The sequence below is a fragment of the Spodoptera frugiperda genome, chromosome 26 (assembly GCF_023101765.2).
Source record: "Spodoptera frugiperda isolate SF20-4 chromosome 26, AGI-APGP_CSIRO_Sfru_2.0, whole genome shotgun sequence".
In the NCBI taxonomy this organism is placed as follows: domain Eukaryota; kingdom Metazoa; phylum Arthropoda; class Insecta; order Lepidoptera; family Noctuidae; genus Spodoptera; species Spodoptera frugiperda.
Window position 1 is genome coordinate 4,607,924 of NC_064237.1, and position 19,395 is coordinate 4,627,318.

General features: G+C 43.5%; 1 protein-coding gene across 1 annotated transcript; it reads left to right on the forward strand.

The window, feature by feature from the left end:
• Positions 1-17,567: 17,567 nt before the first annotated feature.
• Positions 17,568-18,406, forward strand: LOC118264402 (peroxiredoxin-5, mitochondrial-like). The gene has a single exon (XM_035576895.2). It carries the CDS (start codon positions 17,663-17,665, stop codon positions 18,275-18,277), a length of 615 nt encoding a protein of 204 aa, XP_035432788.2. The 5' UTR covers positions 17,568-17,662; the 3' UTR covers positions 18,278-18,406.
• The last annotated feature ends 989 nt before the right edge of the window (positions 18,407-19,395 follow it).

Below are 19,395 nucleotides of genomic sequence, written 5' to 3' on the forward strand. Positions count from 1 at the left end.
AGCGGGAGCAAAGCGTTAGTGATGATGAACTAGGAAAATGACAACTTTATTTAATCCTCTATAATCTCTACACTCACTTTCTCGTATAACATAAATCATAGTTACTTCCTAATGAACTGTACTATAGATATTGCACCAACGATCTTATTGGCGTTCACCGAGCCAAACTGGACTCCGTGTGTTGAGAATTTCAATATTGAGGAATCCAATAGCTCTGAATGACCTGGGAAGCTGACCTAGCTGCCAATGAGAGCACTGAGTCGTCTTCACAGTAAAAGAATTTGCCAGCAGGTCAATCTAACCCAATATGGTCAAAATTACATTGAATTTTGTGATCGAAAACATTTTGAAATGCTTCATGAACTTGCATTAGTACTGTCATAGAAAAAAGAACCAGGAAACAATACAGTTTTTCCTTATTACAGACAATCTCCTCTTCCTCATAATTACACACATACATTGTGACTCTCGTTACCATTATCCATTTACATGCCTCGTCCCATGTAACTGGAGAGAAGCACTCAATATAGATATATTTAACACAATAGAAATATAACTATATTGGATTAATTTGGATAAATAGAAAACAAAATCAGGAATATTACGAAATCTGGAAATGTAAAGTGACCCAATTACCGCTCACTAGATGTGGAAATAGGTTCACCGTCATTGTATCAAATTGTATGGGACTTATTATGTAATGAGTATGTAGCTGGCAACATTTAATGTATGCAGATTGGCCGTTCGACGCAAATAGAAAGTCTATCTCAATCTTTAAATGTTGTAAACGAAAACAACATCCGGTACTGCTGTGTGTCACCCCGGAACAGTCAAGCAACCAAATAAATAAATAACTAATTCGATAAACTTTGTCCTCCATCCTATTCGATTCACTTCGTCGAGTAGACAAACCCGATCTATTTCCTCATTCGATTCTTTGTGTTACACTGTGGGGTGCCTCGACTCCTCGAACAATTCATTTCTTTACTTCGTACTCAGTTGTCTATTTACTATAAGCTAGAGAAGAACTCTGTACTGTACTCGTTACCATTATGGTAATGCTGAGAACATTATATTCTCTTCACTGAAAGTAATATTGCCGGTGTGTAATACAAGGAGCTGTTATTACAATTTCCCGTCTGTAAAGTGTTTAAAATCTTCCTCGTAGAATAATTTGGTTGTACTGATGTTTGGTACTTTATATTTTCAGACACGTTTCAGACGCACTTGGATCTAGATTTTGCCAAAATAACATGTTTCCTTAAAAATATTAAGTATGGAGATACAAGCTCCAAAATATTGTGCGTATCATTTAGTATGCCATTACACTAATGGACAATAACAATTTCAACGGTTGTTATAACAATAAGGTCAATGTAAATGAATGTAGGTCATGTAGACGAATCACTCTCAACTCTTGTCCAAAAGTAATAATAAATGTATGTGTATGTATAAATATAATCATTATTAATTTATTAATTCGAAAAATTTCTCGGTAGTAGCACGGAGTCTGGAAACGTGCCTGGTATATGGTAATAGGCTCACCTCCTATTACATGGGACTTATAACACAAATGGTGAAAAGTGGGTGTACATTGTATAGCGGCATTACGTGCCGTAATGTGCATCTCTGCCTAACCCTTCTAGGATAAAAGGCGCGACGTTGTGTGTGTGTATTAATTATTAATCAGAACTCTAAAATGTAAACATCCGCACTCAAATGTTAGGTACTGACATAAACGAACAACTATTTTAAGATAACCTGTTTCGTCGTAAATATTTACGTGATTTTGGAAAAGCTTTATCTTCAAACATCGCCCTTTCGTGGAAAGCACAACAACAACCTCTATCAATGACAAATTGTAACCTTGCCTTTGAAGATCTATCTATCTATACATATATGTAGTATAAGTAGGTACTTCCCATCCTCAGGATACGCCCCATTGGATCAGAATAGAGGTTCGCCCTTTCAATTACGCAATCTGTATGTTCTTGTGTTTATCTTTCCTACCTACAATATGTTTATCCGTAGATTTTGCGGATCTCTCTAAACTTACTACCGGAGCCGACATTATCCGGCTATAGGTATACATAGGTTAGGTAATGTAATATTATGGCGTGTTAGTCTAATGTTATTTTATGAATAGGCAATTAGTATAAGGAAGAGGCGTGGAATTGTATTATGCAAAGAAAGGGAGTTTGTGACACCGAAGTCTGATAGGAGAGAGAACAGAATAACTGGAAGCGAAGAAATCTAGCAGTCGTTATGGATAATTGTAAGAAACAAGAATACTGTTTAACTCTTTTTATCTCTATTGTTATGTGGGGATACATTACAAGTGACAGATGACAGAAGTCGCACATTGAAGATCGATGAACACATCAATGGATGACGTCATCCGTTGAATCGTTCACCTGTCAGTCACTTGTCAGGTGTCGCCACAGTTACATACATAGCTCATTTTATAGTACGGTGTACTGTTGCAACGCAAATTTTGGAAATATTCAATTTTCCTTTACTTAACTTAAGACTTAAACAGAATTTTTGATAAACTTTTTAGGAGTCACATTAAGTAACACTATACTCGACTTCCTCAATGGCAACTGCTTCGAGTCACGTAGTAATTAATGTTTCCCCTTTTTTCGGCTCCGTTGACTCAGTTATGAGGTCCAGGCACAGAGTTTACAACTTTTAATTTGAATTTATAATGAACCTAACGTTTATGAGCGGACTATTGTGTAACCAACTAAGCAACTCCGGAATTGGTTACTATCAGGAGTTTGTACGCTGAAACTGTATTTAATAATAATATATGAAACATAGTATAATATTTGATGAATTACTATTATACATCCTTTAAAGAGTTGTGTTGTTGTTGTGTTAGTATGCAAAACCAGTCTCCCCGAGAGCCAATAACTAAGTTCGATGACTGGAACCAGTGGTCTATCTAACTATTTCATTTGCTCTTTCATGTATTGATCAATGTACACTGCACTCGGTATAGCTACCAGACGTCCCATGGTATTACGTAGACGGCCATCCCGTCTTTAGATAGGATTTCCTGTAAGCAAATAACATTACCGAGTACCACCGGAATAGGCACTGTGAAAAGGAATTACGAATTAATTTAAAATTCCTTTTATACCAAAGTTCTATGAAGTCAAAAGCAATTTTTGTCTGCGAAGAATATTTAATAATTATATTTCTTCTTCTTTCTATTGTATTCCTCCTAAAAATAATAAATGCTGTTAACTTTATGATCAAAAGTTCGGTAATGGCCGTTCACAACTGAATTAAACAAAGCTGTAATTTGATAAAACGCGGCAGAATGAAAAGTCCGCACGCGTAATCCCTCAGTTCCCAAAAACAGTTTTGCCTTCAAAACGGTTTTAAAGTTTATAATTTTTGACTTTGTCCTTTAGTTATGGCTCTTGTTTCTTTTGGCAGATTTATAAGAACATGACGTTGAAGATATGATTCCAAATTATATTTATAACATCATCGCTATATCTAACAAAGTTAATATTTACTGTTAAACAACGAAAAATATGACGGCTTTATCCAATGTACGTGTATGATATATGCATCATACGAACATGAAAACTACACGATACAATTTCCATTTCATATTCACAATACACTCACACAAGCTCATTCGTAATACATGTTTTATCATAATGCATGTCAACGCACCACACACAACTGTGGCGAGCTACGGAAGCTACGCCCGCTACGACTAACCGCTACGCCGTAGTAACTCGCTACGTATGTTGAGATAGACGGAAAGGTTATGAACCCGATTTAGGGCTTAAGTTATTACACGCTACAAAGTAGGTTACTTAGATGAAAGCAGACTAAGATGGGTATAAGAAGGTAAACTTTAAGTAAATTTGTTTAAGCTCTACAATAAAGTTTGCATAACATAGAATTTGCTCAGGATTTGTTATCGCGTTGTCACAGCTTAACTTTAGTGGTTACGATATCGTTTATTTACGGGTATAATATTTGACAACAAGAAATTACGTCAGTTGAGACTGGTTTGATACTAATTTAATATTGAAGCTCAACTTTGTAGGTATCCAACACCGGGTTTAAAGGTTAATCTAGGGTCAGTTTTAGTAATGATACTTTGTGTTTGGTTAGAGGTAAGGCCACAGTAAACAAGAACGAAGGTTAAAAACCTCTTTTATTGTATAAAAATGAACAACAAAAATAACCCAGTCTCTCTCTACTTCAAAATTCTCTAAATCTCATCCGGCACACAGTTCACCGTCAATGCTCACATAAAACAGGATAAGCGTTCAAGACCTTTAGAAGTAGGTACGTGAACGAAGTGAAATGTGCCGTAAAGCAAATTATGAGTGAGACGGCAAGCACATCAGATGTTCGCCAAATTAAGCAGAAGTCGTACGCGATGTACAAGTAAATGGAGCGATAAGTTCCAGAGACCGAATCATCCCAGCTTTTAATATACCCATATTACATCGACGAGTGAGTTTCTCAATACGGGAAGTTTTTTTAAGAGCCCGGATATTGGATCTCATCGTTGACCTGAGATTTCAGATCGTGGGACACGCTTCTAAAGCATGTGTGTTTGAAAATTTTGATGGAATTATATTATATTTTAAAGCATTGACTTCTTCATAATTAAGTGCCTGAAGCAATTTTGATATATGACTGTTAAAGTTATCTTTTTGTAGCAACGTAAAAAACTAGGCAAACAAAACAAATTACGACTTTAATCTACGAAACAAAGATTACTCGCAAGTTAATTTTTTTCAGAGTTTTTGTCTAAAATTGAGCAGTATTTTTTATGACGCTCTCATAAAAAACGCGTAGAACGTCAGACATTTTTAACGAGCATTGAAGCATTATTTTGATGAAGCACTTATGTACTAAGGAAATGTTAGATTTGCAGTACATGAGACGTTGTGCTATAACCATTAAAGTACGTCATAAATTGTTGTGACATTTTTATTTCGAACAACATAAAAGAGTGTTCAGACTGCGCTATAAAATGAACACTAAGCTCCTTCGAGCGTTTGTTAGGTAAAGCTGTTCGTTATGTAGGGTTCACGAGCAAGCGTGAATGTCGTATCAAAGGCAGGCTTTGTCAACACGACGCTCATTCTGAACTAGCTCCTGATTTTCACTCAGAACTAAGTGCTTTAATTTCCTAATGCACCTTAACCCCGACAATATTTGACGTAAAATATTTCCAAAATATTTAATACACAGGTTCAGAACACGCTTTATTACGAATTTCGTGAATTAAATTTTATCCTTTGCTGAATACTTCAAAAGTTACAAATTTTTGTTGTGGTCATCGTTGTGTAATATACATATTTTGCGTACAAGTCATTTTTTTTTTCATAAATGACGTTTTTTGTTTAATAATAAATAAACATTGTTACAAAAATTACATGCCAGCATTTTTTCCTTTAATTAGTCTGCTGTTATTTATACAACAATGTGCACAGTTTTTAATTTTAGTAGTGAACTCTGGTAAAATGTAAAACTGCTAAATGCTTACCGCTGTTTTTGTAGATAATAATGTTCAACTTTATAAAACTTTTTACTTTTACCATGAACAACGACGATACGATCGATCATTTTGATAATTTGCGCTGTCTTCTTTTTTGTTCGCATAAAGTACTCGCCAAAATGTTATTTCTAAAATGGGAAACTTTTCCCTCAGAATAAAATATCAACTTTTGCGTAACTTTTGTCTTTTATAAAATTCAATCCTCCGCTAAATGTAGGTATAATTTTTTTATCTACAGATAGTAAATAAATTGGTTTGGCGACAAAAAAGTTACAAAAAATCCGTCACACATTTACCTCTCTTTAAATTAAATGCAGATTTCGTTTACTGAATTAACTCTGCATGAGTTTATTCACAACACTAATTATCAGCCCTGCACTTATGCTAATAACCAATAATTAGTTTTCATGTACTCGTATAAAATTAATAGTTTCCAGGGAAATTATTTCCAGGTCAGGTTACTAGGTAATTGATTGTTGCGGGAGGGAGCGCGGCCCGCCTCGCGCCCTGCTCTGGCCAACTGCCAGTTATGTCATATGACTCCACAGGTGATTGAAGTTACCTCAATATTGCTTCATTAACAACAAAATGGGAAAGGAATTCGGATAAATTGGACTCTTACGATCGAAATCATGCAAATAGGATAAAAATGCAAATATTCCAAGTCTCTCGACACGACACATTTACATTCGTCTACCTGATCTCGCGGAAAAGGAATATAATTTTGAGTAGCTCCATCCGATCAGCGCGAGCCAAGTTTTATTTAGAGTAGTCCGTGAACAAGTGTTTGTTTGTGAAGTTGGCTTCACGCCAGGATGCCGGCAAACTTGCACTGAATTCAACAAATTGCACGACGCGCCGCGCCGCCGCTGTCGGTGGCGGTACAAAGTTGATTTAATATCGCGTCACTGTCGCGCTAACGACTTGCTACTTGACAACTTTTACGTTTTATAGCGAGTGAATCAAGACACGCTTCCTCTCGCTGATGGCGCCATTTGTAACGTTCAATATGTACTTAAGTAACAACGTAACAACCTCTCAGCTCCCCAACTCGAAGTTAACATCGTAGTTTCGTAATCACCCTGTTTACTAAGCGATTTAACTTTAATGTTGCTTATAAAGACAACCCAGCTGTCCTGTTTCCACTAACTTATTTCAAATAATATATTTAACTTAATCCTTTCAAAGTAATTATTCAAATACTAATCTTATCATAATTTTATCTTTAAATTGGGCGTTATGTTAATTGAAACATTTTTGCGTTAACTAGCTCGGTACGAAACGTACAAAATGAACTTAATATTTAAAGCATGAAATAACATTTACATAGATTAGAGTACGTGCTGAAATGCTGAAGAGGATTTTACTATCTACCAGCATTATGCTTTCTACTCAGAATTTATAATAACTTACAGGAAAAATGAATAACTTAGTTCTATGAAAACTTAAGCACTAAAGGATTCTCAAGCAAAGGGTTCATTACTCTACTTAATCATATGATTCAATATTTTTATTTAATCCTGTGTCCATAGTAATACTAACGAGCCGAATATATTGACTGATTGGGTTCTCTCATGCGAAAATATTTCAACAAAAAATCAACCCAGTTTTCTTCAAACAACTTTTCCGCTTCAAAAATCGACCTTAAATCACTGTTTAATAAATTGAGGTCCAGTGTAGAAACAGATTTGTTGTGGCAGAGAGCCTTAATGGCTCTGATACCCGTGGGGAGGCGCTGGACTCATCCAGCAAGTCCCACACACGGGTTCCAAGTCGGAGGGCGTCGGACTCGGAGTCCGACTCCTCATCAGTGTTTGCCGCGAGCGTCAGCTCACAGCGCCAGACAAGGGCGGCTTTCAAGCGCCCCAGGACGGAGGAGGGTCGGGGATTGTCCTCGTCCTCCAACGCGCAGGAGGCTCCGGCCCCCCCTAAAATCCCCACGGCTGCGCGGGGTGGAGGCAGGGGGAAGGGCAAGAGGTTGGCAGGTACTGCCCGGTCCAAGCCGGCTGAGCGTCCTGCCGCAGAGGGTAGCGCCCTAATCAGTGCCGTCCACTCGGACTCCTCCGTGATGGAGGTTGTGGATGCCGAGGGCTTGAATGGTGAGCGTGGCTCCGAGACCCTTCGGCAAGCTGTCAGGGAGGGACTCCGCCAGATAGCAGGGAAGAAGTCCCAGCCTGCCGGATCCGCTCAGCTGAGATCGGTGGAGGCCGAAATTATGGCGGCGGCCTTTGACGTATGCAGAGTTCCCTCGGCGGGAAAAGTACATCGGGAGCTGGCCGACATGCGGCGGGAGCTGACGCGCTTGTCTGCCTCCAATGCGGCGCTGGAGGCCGAGCTCCGGGCCACTAAGGCTGAGCTTGCCGTTTGCCGAGGACGTCAACCTCAGCCTCCGGCGGAGCCTGATTTGGTGGAGCTACTTCGCAGGGAGATGGCTGCTTTCCAGCAACGTTTTAATGTGCTGGAAAGCAAACTCCTCCGTCCCCCGCTAGCGGCCTCGAGCTCAGCGACCTCGAGGTCATATGCGGCCGTTGCGGCCAGGCCCTTGACCTCCTCTGGTCGGACTAGCCGCGTTACTCAACCGGTGGCAAGGCCACGAGCGGCTCCTCCAGCAACGGCCCCAGCTCCCCCAGTGGTGCAGGCTCCGGCTGGTGGGCAGGCAGTAAATGCGTTTACAGGACGCAGAAGAGGGAGGAGAGGCGCAGCGGCTCAGCAAGCTGCCCCAGTCACAGGCGAGCCCACCCTGCCGGCAAGTGGTGACTGGCAATTAGTTGGCGAGGCGAGGAGAGTCGCCAAAGAGGCGAGGAAGCACCGCAAGAAAGCGCAGCGGCTGCGGCGCCAGCAGCAGCGCAAGGAGAAGCGCGCTGCGGCCTTGCTTCTCGCCCCTAAGACCGCGGCTGTAGTTATTACGCTACAGCCCGATGCGGTCCAGAAGGGCGTAACGTATGGCGACGTCCTCGCCAAATTGAAGGGGGCGGTGACTCCCGCGGAGTTCGGGGCCCCTGACGGGTTCTCAATGAAGGTGACGGCAACTGGAGCCTGTCTACTTGAGGTCCCCGGCGCGGCCAGCGGCTCCTCCGCTGACGCCCTAGCCGAAAGGATTAGGGCGTGTCTCGGTGCGGAAGAGGTCCGCGTGTCCAGGCCCATCAAGTGCCTAGACGTACGAATATTGGGCCTGGACGACTCCGTGACGGAGCACGAAGTGGTGGCCGCTGTCGCCAGGACGGGAGGGTGCCCTGTTGACCAGGTCAAGGCAGGCACCATCCGTCCGGACAACTCGGGGCTGCGCACGGTGGTGGTAAGCTGCCCCGTGACAGCGGCCAAAAAGATTAAGGAGGGCAGAAGGCTCCTGGTGGGGTGGGTCTCGGCGCAGGTCAAGCTGCTCGAGGCCCGGCCTCTGAGGTGTTACCGCTGCCACGTGGGCCACCACGTGAGCGTTAAATGCACCTCGGAGGTTGACCGCAGCGACCGCTGCTTCCGCTGCGGTCAGCCCGGTCATAGGGCCGGCTCGTGCACCGCCCCGCTGCACTGCGACGCATGTGCGGCGGCTGGCAAGCCGGCCAATCACCGGGCCGGGAGCAAGGCCTGCTCCCCGCCTACCAAACCCAGGGGTAAGGGTAGGCCCTCCGCCGCCCCCGTCGTTTCCGCCACCGCCGCCGCCGCAGTCGCCACTGCTACCGCCGCCGCGGCCACCGCCAGCCGTAATGCCGCCAGGGAGGAGGTCGTGATGGATTGTCAGTAATGACTCCATTCCGCCTCCTCCAGGCGAATATCAACCACTGCGCCGCCGCTCAGGACCTTCTACTCCAGAGCATGGCGCAGTGGTCAATAAATGTCGCTGTGGTCTCCGAGCCGTATTTCGTCCCGCCCAGGGATCACTGGGTTGCGGACTTGGACGGCTCGGTGACCATCATCTCGTCGGCCGCCGCCGGTACCCCGACTCTCGAGAGCGCTCAGAGAGGCCGGGGTTGTGTCGCAGCACGGTTCGGAGAGATCGCTGTGGTGGGCGTGTATTTCTCTCCGAACCGAACTCTCGTCGAGTTCCACAACTCCCTGAGGGAGTTGGTTGACGTCGTCGTCGGGTTCCGTTCCCTCCCCGTGCTTGTCCTCGGGGACTTCAATGCCAAGAACTTGGCTTGGGGTTCCCGGTTGACCGATGTTCGGGGTAGGATGGTGGAAGACTGGGCTCTGGAGACAGGCCTAGTCGTCCTGAACCGGGGTTCTGTTCCCACGTGTGTGCGGATGCAGGGTGAATCGGTGGTGGACATCTCGTTCGCCAGCCCTGCTCTGTCACCGCGTGTCGTTGACTGGCGCGTTATGGAGGAGGTGGAGACGTTTTCTGACCACCGGTACATCCGGTTCAACGTCTCCGCCGAGTCCGCGGACCCGCCAGTCAGACAGGCCCCATGTGGCCCGCGTTGGGCGCTAAGACAGCTGGACCGGGAGCTTTTCCTGGAAGCCGCAATCGTGCAGGCCTGGGTGATACCACCAGACAGGCCTGCCGACGTCGATGAGGAAGCAAGATGGCTCCAGGACGCCATGTCCAAAATATGTGACGTGGCGATGCCCCGGGTCCGGCCAGGTCAGCGCAAGCGCCAGGTGTACTGGTGGTCGCAAGAGTTGGCTGCTCTACGCAGTACGTGCGTTACTGCGCGACGCCGGTACACCAGGCACCGCAGGCTCCGTATCCGCGCTCCAGACGCGGAGGTAAGAGAGGCGGAGTTGTACGAGGGGTACAAGGCGGCAAAGGCCGCCCTAAAAGCGGAGATTTGGCGGGCTAAAGAGGAAGCCCGCCGGGAGATGCTGGAGACTCTGAACAGAGATCCATGGGGGCGCCCCTATCGGATGGTGCGCGATAAGCTCCGCACCTGGGCTCCCCCGCTGACTCAGAGTCTCCGGCCAGAAATCGTGGAAGAGGTGGTCGGCGCCTTGTTCCCCCGACTACGGAGGGGCTTCACCCCTCCATCCATGACTCCGCCCCCTGCGGTGCCCAATGCGGGCCACAGCGACGACGACGACGACATCGTTCCGGAGGTGACCGAGGCAGAAATGAGAGCGGCGGTGCGCCGGATGGGCGCCAAGAACACCGCCCCAGGACCCGATGGCCTGCATGGCAAGGCGTGGGTCCTGGCCTCAGAGGCTCTCGGGCCTCGATTATTAGGTCTCTACAGCGCATGCTTGGAGAGGGGCCAGTTCCCACTTCAGTGGAAGACGGGAAAACTGGTCCTCGTGAAGAAGCCGGGGCGCCCTGCGGACTCTCCGTCCGCATACCGGCCCATTGTGCTGCTCGACGAGGTGGGAAAAGTCTTCGAAAGGATCATTTCAAACCGCCTCGTCGCGCACCTGTCTGGATTCGGGCCGGACCTCGCGGATGGACAGTTCGGCTTCCGCAGAGGGCGCTCCACGGTGGACGCCATCATGCGCGTAAGAGACCTCACGACGGGGAATGCAGTGTCCAGGGGTGGGGTCGTTGTGGCGGTGTCTCTGGACATCGCCAACGCTTTCAATTCCCTACCCTGGAGCTGCATACTGGAGGCACTCCGGTACCACCGGGTGCCTACCTATCTCCGTCGTGTTATCGAGGCCTACCTGACGGATAGGTTCGTCACCTACCCCGGTCACCAAGGTGTGTGGAACCGGCGAGAGATGTCGCGCGGTGTTCCACAGGGTTCGGTTTTGGGGCCGCTCCTGTGGAACATCGGTTACGACTGGGTGCTGCGCACCGACCTCCCGAACGGTGTCAGCGTAGTCTGCTACGCCGACGACACGCTGGTGCTAGCGCACGGGAGGTCGCACCAGGCGGCGGCCAATTTAATGGCGAGAGCGGTTGCGACGGTCGTTGCAAGGATCCGGCAATTGGGACTCGAGGTGGCGCTCCACAAGTCCGAGGCCATGTGTTTTCATGGCCGCGGAAACGCGCCACCTCCGGATGGGTCCCAAATAACGGCAGGAGGGGTTACCATCGGCGTCGAGACGACGATGAAGTACCTAGGACTCGTCCTCGACAGTCGATGGAACTTCGTGGAGCATTTTCGACGTTTGGCTCCTAAGTTGGAACGGACGGGGGCTGCACTTAAGCGGCTCCTGCCCAACCTCGGGGGGCCAAATGCCTCCTGCCGGAGGTTGTACGCGGGGATCGTGCGATCCATGGCCCTCTACGGAGCCCCTGTGTGGGCGCCGAACCTGATGCGGCGGCCAGCTCGGGCGCTGCTCACGTCCCAGAGGGTCATGGCCATTCGAGTGATCCGCGGATATCGCACGATCTCCGGAGAGGCGGCCAACCTCCTTGCCGGACTCCCGCCGTGGGATTTGGAGGCGAAGGTGCTCGCGCGCGTCTTTAGTTTGCGCGCCGACGCGCGTCGCCGGGGCGAAACTCCACTGCCGCGCCAGATTAATGCGTGGCGGGATGAGCTCCGGCGCGATCTCATGGCGGAATGGCAGCAGCGACTGTCGCAACCAAGGGCTGGGCTCGCTGTCATTGCAGCGGTAAGTCCCCTCTTTGAGGAGTGGCTAGAGAGGCGCCACGGCGTCCTCACCTACCGCCTGACGCAGGTGCTTACCGGACATGGAAGCTTCGGTAGGTTCCTGTTTCTGATTGGGCGGGAGGAAACGCCCGGGTGTCATCACTGCGAAGACCGCCCGGAGGACGCGGTGGAACATACGCTTGCGGTCTGCCCTGCGTGGGCTGAGCACCGCCGTGTCCTCAGGGATGTGGTCGGCGACGGCGCCCTCTCGCGTCCGGCACTGATACAAGCCATGGTGCGGAGCGAGGGGGACTGGGATGCCGTCTCCTCCTTCTGCGAAGCAGTCATGCTAGCTAAGGAGGAGGCGGGGCGCGTGAGAGAACGAACCTCCTCACGCCCCAGCCGTCGCGAGAGACACTCCGGGCGTCGGGGATCGCGCGACGATCTCCGGCCACCGTAAGTGCGGGTCTGCGGACGGTGAGCAAGGGTAGCTCGCCGCCCGACCAGAACCAGACCCGTGCGTGCGGCGCGTCGCGTTCTGCGCGCGCCTCAAAGAGCCATCAGACCACCACAGATGGGGCCCAGTAGGGCTGATGCCTAATCCGGAGCTGCGGACTACCTAGCGGGTTTACCGGGGCTCCGGCTCGACGGGCAGGAGTAGGAACGGGGTGGTTTTTAGTCAGTAAGAGTCTGACACTCCCTCTCGCCTCGCCCAAGGCGGGAGAAGTCATTGGATGATTTTCCACCCTCAAAAAAAAAAAAAAAGTGTAGAAACAGATTACTTTTCAATTAACATATTTTATGTAATGATAGATATACAGGAAAAAAGATCAAGTCATTTAAATAGCAATATCCGATTATCTACATAAATATTTCTTTAGAGGTTCGACCCGAAGCAATTTGCAATATTTTATCAGAGTAACTGCCTTATTTCGAAGTAGACACCATCTACTTGGCGACCAGTGGATTTTATCCGTAAACCGATAACGATTTGTGTTATCGGAAAAAGAGACTGCCTGTGGCGTCAATCGTTGTTTTTACGAATAACACAAGCGCGTGTCTAGAATTTAATAAGCTTTGATGTTTGTTTCTTTCTATTAAGCATCGTCTTTTCTGGCAAACAAACAACACATTACTAAAAAACAACTAATAACGCAATCCTAACATTTGTTTCTACTGAAGTAAATCAATGTGATCTAACCATTTCTTTTTTTTTAATAACACAGCTGTATTTATTTTGTACAACTTTAAAAACTTTTAAAGGTAGGTCATCGCCAATTTTTATTTCATTTTCTCCAATGCTTGGTTCGCAGAAATCATCTCAGCAACACGGCGGCGCGGCGCTTTGTACCAGAAACATAATCCGCTCGACGGACGCTACCAACAATGAATGAATGGTGCAAAGACTTCTCCCCGATACCGTAACGAACTTATAATTTTCTTTCAGACGAGCAAAATAGAAATATTGGAAATGTTAACTAACTTAAAAGTTGTTATGTTCGTCAAAATGGAATAAACATAAATGATATGTATTTATTTTTGCAAATAGGTTACAAGATAACACTTTTACACGTCAATCTCTTAAATAACTAGATGAGGCCATATATGATATGTTCCAGATTTTATCTTGTAAAAATAGTATTTTAATACTTTTAGCTAATTTCGTTATGTGTGAAACACTAACAAACACCCATTCGCTCTACTCGAACTTTCTCCACGGAAATGCGCCATAAAGAAAGTTTATTTCCAGTTTGAACGTTCAAATCTTATTCTGCTGACGGATTTGAAAAATAGTTTTATTTTTCGAAAACGTTATATGCTATCAAGCATAGTTTTATTACTCCTAATATGAATAGAGCACTCAGCCGTAATAGTCTGGCAAGCTGAAGCATTAAGAATTTCTTCTATTTGTAACAAAATATTCTTTATCCAAAACATCGTAAATATGTAACAGTAGAGAAACAAACAAAGATATAAGTCGTAATTAATACCAGAAGCGCGCTGCCAAATAGTCTGAGCTAAGCAAATATTCCGAGCGTTCGGTACCTAAGTGTAGCGCAGTAAAATATTGACTTAGACACACAATATTCTTGACTGGTACTATACATGAAGTATACGAATTGCATTACAATACCAACAAATAAACAAGGCCATCATGGCACCATGTCGAGAAGAATGTTTATTTTCCCACGCCGACAAAGTCATTCTGACAACAATCTAAGACACGTTTTTATCTTAAGACAAGATATTATACTGTTATAGAGATTGAATTTCTATCTCGAGTAGCCAAATCTATTGACGACTAACTTACTAATTGAGACTGCCCACTTGACACATTTATTATTTTATTCTAACTTCTAAGTGTTTGCTGAGCAGTTGTTGGTGCCACTGTAGATTAATGGTTACTAAAGTTATACCAGTTGGGAGACTGTATACAATAGTTCTAAGTTACACAAACTGCTCAGTGTTACTGGCCACTATATTCGGTATGGCCTTTAAGAAACAAGAAGCCTTACTTGAGATGCCTTTACCATTTCGTGCTCGTATTGTATAACTTGTAAGTTAGTATTCAAACATCTCTCAATCACCAGTTTCGAAACAGAATAGAAGTTTCTATTCCTTTATAGTCTAATTCCGGGAAACAAGAATTTGTGGGTCGTTCACAATAATGAATACACCACAATACCTCTGCTGTATTCACCGTATATAGTATATTCACCAGAGGTACTTAGATTGGTTTCCTTTAACTAATCTTCATGCTACTCCATAAAATGAAAACGTATGTATCAAATAATATATTCAAGCCAAAAATTAGAAACTACTTTATGCCCTTATCCAGTAATGACATTTGACTTTTACACGAGTAAAGTAGCAGCTTTGCATACACTTTGACATTAAACCGACAAACGCTTAGTTTGTTTGTTCATCTTCGTAACAACATAACTCACGTGCCAAGCACAGAGTTATCTCATAGATGAGATGACGTCACGAGTAACAAGCCCAACTATTCGCTGTAACGGATCCACTTATACAATCCGTGAACATAACTTACATTGTATTCGAACATTAATTAACGTTTGTAATGTGATGTATGGATGCGGTAATTGGAAGATATAATTTTAGTATACTGAATTGTCTGATTACATATGCACACATGAATAAGATATGCTAGCATAAACTACAGTGATGGGAGTTAGTATGATTAATAGGACTTACAGCCATATAGCAAGACTAATAGCGTAGATAATAACCTACTAATAAAGCAGTCACATGCATAATAAAGATACTTAAGTCATCATCAAAATCTCTTCTTTCAAATCATAGAAACGATAATTAATGACAGTAATAAATTATAAAGACATAATTACGCTACTTGCATATAATACGCGCTTCCCACACTGCTGCGGTTCATTTTAATAAGGGACGCATAGCAGACGTCATTATGAGGTTCTGCTGACGCACTATGAATGCGAATCATATACCATTAACGTCTCGAACTGACGATGAAATGCATCGGTACTATTTGTCACGTACAAAACGTACTACATTACGCATAGACTTAGGACTGAAAATTTATTTCAAAGTTTAATTTTCTAGTTATCCATTCATAACTTATTATGTTTATTTATGATCTACTTTCTCTACGCTTTATTTGTGATGCAGTGGCAGAAGGTAATTTATGATTCTCCGTATTTACCACAATCATTTGTCATTTTTTTTATAAAGTACTACGAAAGAGTCGTCAGAAGTCGCTCTAGATATCCCAAAACAGCCTGACCACGATATAATCCCGGTCTCAAGTAGTTGTCTGACAAAAACCCTAAAAAAAACTTATTTCACGCTGCCGAACCAAAGAAAGTTCACAAGAACAAAAGACAATTTCCTTTGATTTATTCTCGAGGTCTCTTTTTTATTCTTTGAAGTATGGTTTAAACGACTCTTTTGTTTCCTGAATAAGTTTTAATGAATCAGACATGTCATTCGAGATAAAAAATCGTCGGAGAGTCAAGTGATCTTGAGAATTTAATGTTGCGCCCGCGACCGCCTTTTGCTCACTTCAACACTTGAAACGCTTCACTGGTGTTGAACATTCTGAAACTAGGCTAAAGACTATCAACGAGCTTCGACTAATGAGGGCTGACACTATTTCGATAAGATGACCTACTAAACTCTTAGAATGTCATGTTGTATTTTATTTCTAATCAAAACCTCAAACGGGAAAGCACTTTATCGTTGCGGTAACTCATGATGTTCCATTTTATATCCGCTCTGATTTATAAAGCCATTGGCGGTTTTATATCGCTGAAATGGTTGCCATCAAACACGCTCTGAGTGTATCCATTTACACTGTGCTTCGTCGAATTGGCCACACATTTTATATTAAAAACAAATCAGTTATGCAAATGATGCCAGTTAACGCATTTTGAGAAATGTTGAACGCTAACAAATGCTAATTAAATTAAATTAAAATTCGTTTATTTCAGATAACGGAGATCCATAAAATTACAATAAATAAATAATAATAAATATGTTATGTAAGATTTTAAAATGACGGAGAAATCGAAGAACAAATAAAAAAAATCAAGCATCCGAACTGCTGATACCTCCTCATTTTTTTGAAGCCGGTAAAAAGGAATATTTTCTAAATGTCCGATAGAAAAAAAATGTTTGTGTTATTCCGAGCGATTCCGAGAATCAGGAATGAACAAAAAATACGTCGATGTTTATTTTCCCGCATTTTGGAACACACTGATGAAATGGGGAAAATATTCCTCTTATTTTTATACATACATGGTGCGCAGTGAAGCAATTTCTGGTACTAACATTTTCATTCTCTCGGCCAAATTCACTGTATAAAGGACAAGCGATTTTTGAAAACTACAATTATGGTGAAAATAATTGGAACTGTCGAAATATGATTACATACTCGGTTTACTGTAGGTATTAAAATTTCATTTACTTTGTTTTACACGATTTCATAACCGTTGACTGCTACGGAGAATATTAATTAAGTCACGCCAAAGGTTTATCAACGTCCAATGAGTAAAATTACAAAAAATAAAAAGAAATATTTTGACGTATAAGTGTATAGGTGAAAATTATTACTTTACATAAGTACCTAACTAATAAAAAGCCTACCTACATGAACAATAGAAATGTTATATTATTTCAATTTAAATAAATAAATTTCAAAATTAAACTTCTACCTATGCACACCACGTTTTCAAAACGCGCGTCGCCGGCGCGTTTTTCTCCTGCAGAGCAGTTTGTTGTCGTTTGTATCGATACAAACGCGCGGCACCGGCGCGTAAGTATCGATACAAACGCGCGGCACCGGCGCGTATGTATCGTTACACACGCGCGTCAGGTGTGCAAAGGTCTACAGGCTGCGTCTAACTTGCGTGCGTATCGCGTCCATATCGCTACAAACGCGCGTCGACGGCGCGTTTAAAAAACGTGGTGTGTATAGGCCCCAACTTAGACTACTGGACTACATACTCATTTGTAACAAAAAGGATCTGCGTTATTCAAACTGGCAATTTCTAAAAACAACTGAGCGACTGCTAGATGTTATAAATTGTCAATTAATCATTCAAGATTTTTTCTATGTAGTTTTTTATATCAAGATTTTTTATTTACAGTATTTTCCACAAAAATGTTACCTACTAGAAAATTAATTCTCCGAAGAACAGGTTCATTGATAAAGCAGGAAGTCATTGACCGAGGTGCAGCAAACGTTTTCACGCGAATCATACGAGTGGGCGAAACTCTACCGGATTGTGTTTTATATGAAGATTATCCTACAAATTCAATAAAATTGCCTGATTTCTTATTGGCACGAAATGTTGTTATCTTCGCAGTACCTGGTGCCTTTGCTCCAGGCTGCTCCAGAACCCACTTACCAGGGTACTTAAGCGTAGCAAATCGAATGAAGAGTGATGGTGTCCATGAAATAATTTGCGTTTCAGTGAACGACCCTTATGTGATGGCAGCTTGGTCGGAGAAGTACCATACAAAAGGAAAAGTTCGCATGTTAGCAGATCCCAGCGGTGACTTCGTTCGTGCGATTGGCCTCGGCATGAACATCCCTACACTAGGAGGGTACCGTGCGAAGCGCTTCTCCATGTTTACTACCAACAGCGTTGTCAAAGAATTAAACATTGAACCCGACGGCACAGGGTTAAGTTGTTCTCTCGCCTCTGCACTCGAATACCATAAGTACTTTAGTAAAAAGGAACGGCCAGAAGACGACAATCCGAACAAAGTTTAACAAACCAACAAACTCTGGTCTAACTTATTATCAACAAGTAATATAAATTACGAAGAACTGTGATCATCTTGCTTTGGACTAATTCAAATAATTTACTGCATGCAAAAATAAATGGGCAGTTAATTATAATCAGATCTTTTATTCTCTGCTGAAGAGGTTAGGTAGAAGGACACATTTTCATATCAAACATTTCATTTGTAAAAGTTTGTAGTACTATTCCAACCAGCGAATATATAAATCGGAACACTAGTTCAAAATAGGCTGAAATGAAACAAACAGACAGAAGTATGAAATATGATTTAGTATTCGAGAACTGGACAGTTTCCGAGTGATTCTCTAAAATCAGTGTTAGGAAGAGAGACGAGGTTGTAAAATATTCTGGTTCGGTATAAATAGCCTGACTTCGCCCGCGCCGTCCGACTCTGAGTAACTGATGCTTTATACTTTAACATTCAAATCACTCTCCTGACGACCTTAACGACTACCGTGATTTATTATTTAGATGAGCGACAGTCGAAGGATAACTGATTATTCTTGTCTCTTTTGTGAAATTCATTGTCTGTAAACCTTTATTAAAAACAACCTGACCGTTAGCTATTTTGTGTTTCGTTTACTCAGCTATGTTAGGAGAGTGGGAAACGATTATCACATTCAACAGGTAAGGTCATAGAATTTATGCCGATCAGGTGACCGTATGCTCGTTTGCAACCTCGTGCTATAAACAATCTAGTACCTTTACACCTTTTCATCAGTTTCACTTAATAGGAACAAAGCACATAAAGTACTCCACATAACTTCTAAAATAAAATCACCTATATTATAATCTATTAATGATATTTAATTTTTCTAAAATTTTGTACGAAATCAGTAGGTACGGATACGGAAAACAATCTAAATATAATTTTCAAAAACAATTATTTGGATCGGCGCCTTTGCTCACCTCTCAAAATGTTTGTTGAACAGTCCATTTTAAATTTCAAATTAGCTTCTGCTGTTGTAGGTAGGAAACGTGTTTTACAATGGTTTTACATAATAAATTCAAAATATTTTAGAACAATGAAGGTAGAAAAATATGACGTTAACATAACATCATCGTGCTTTTTATTTCCCTATGGCGC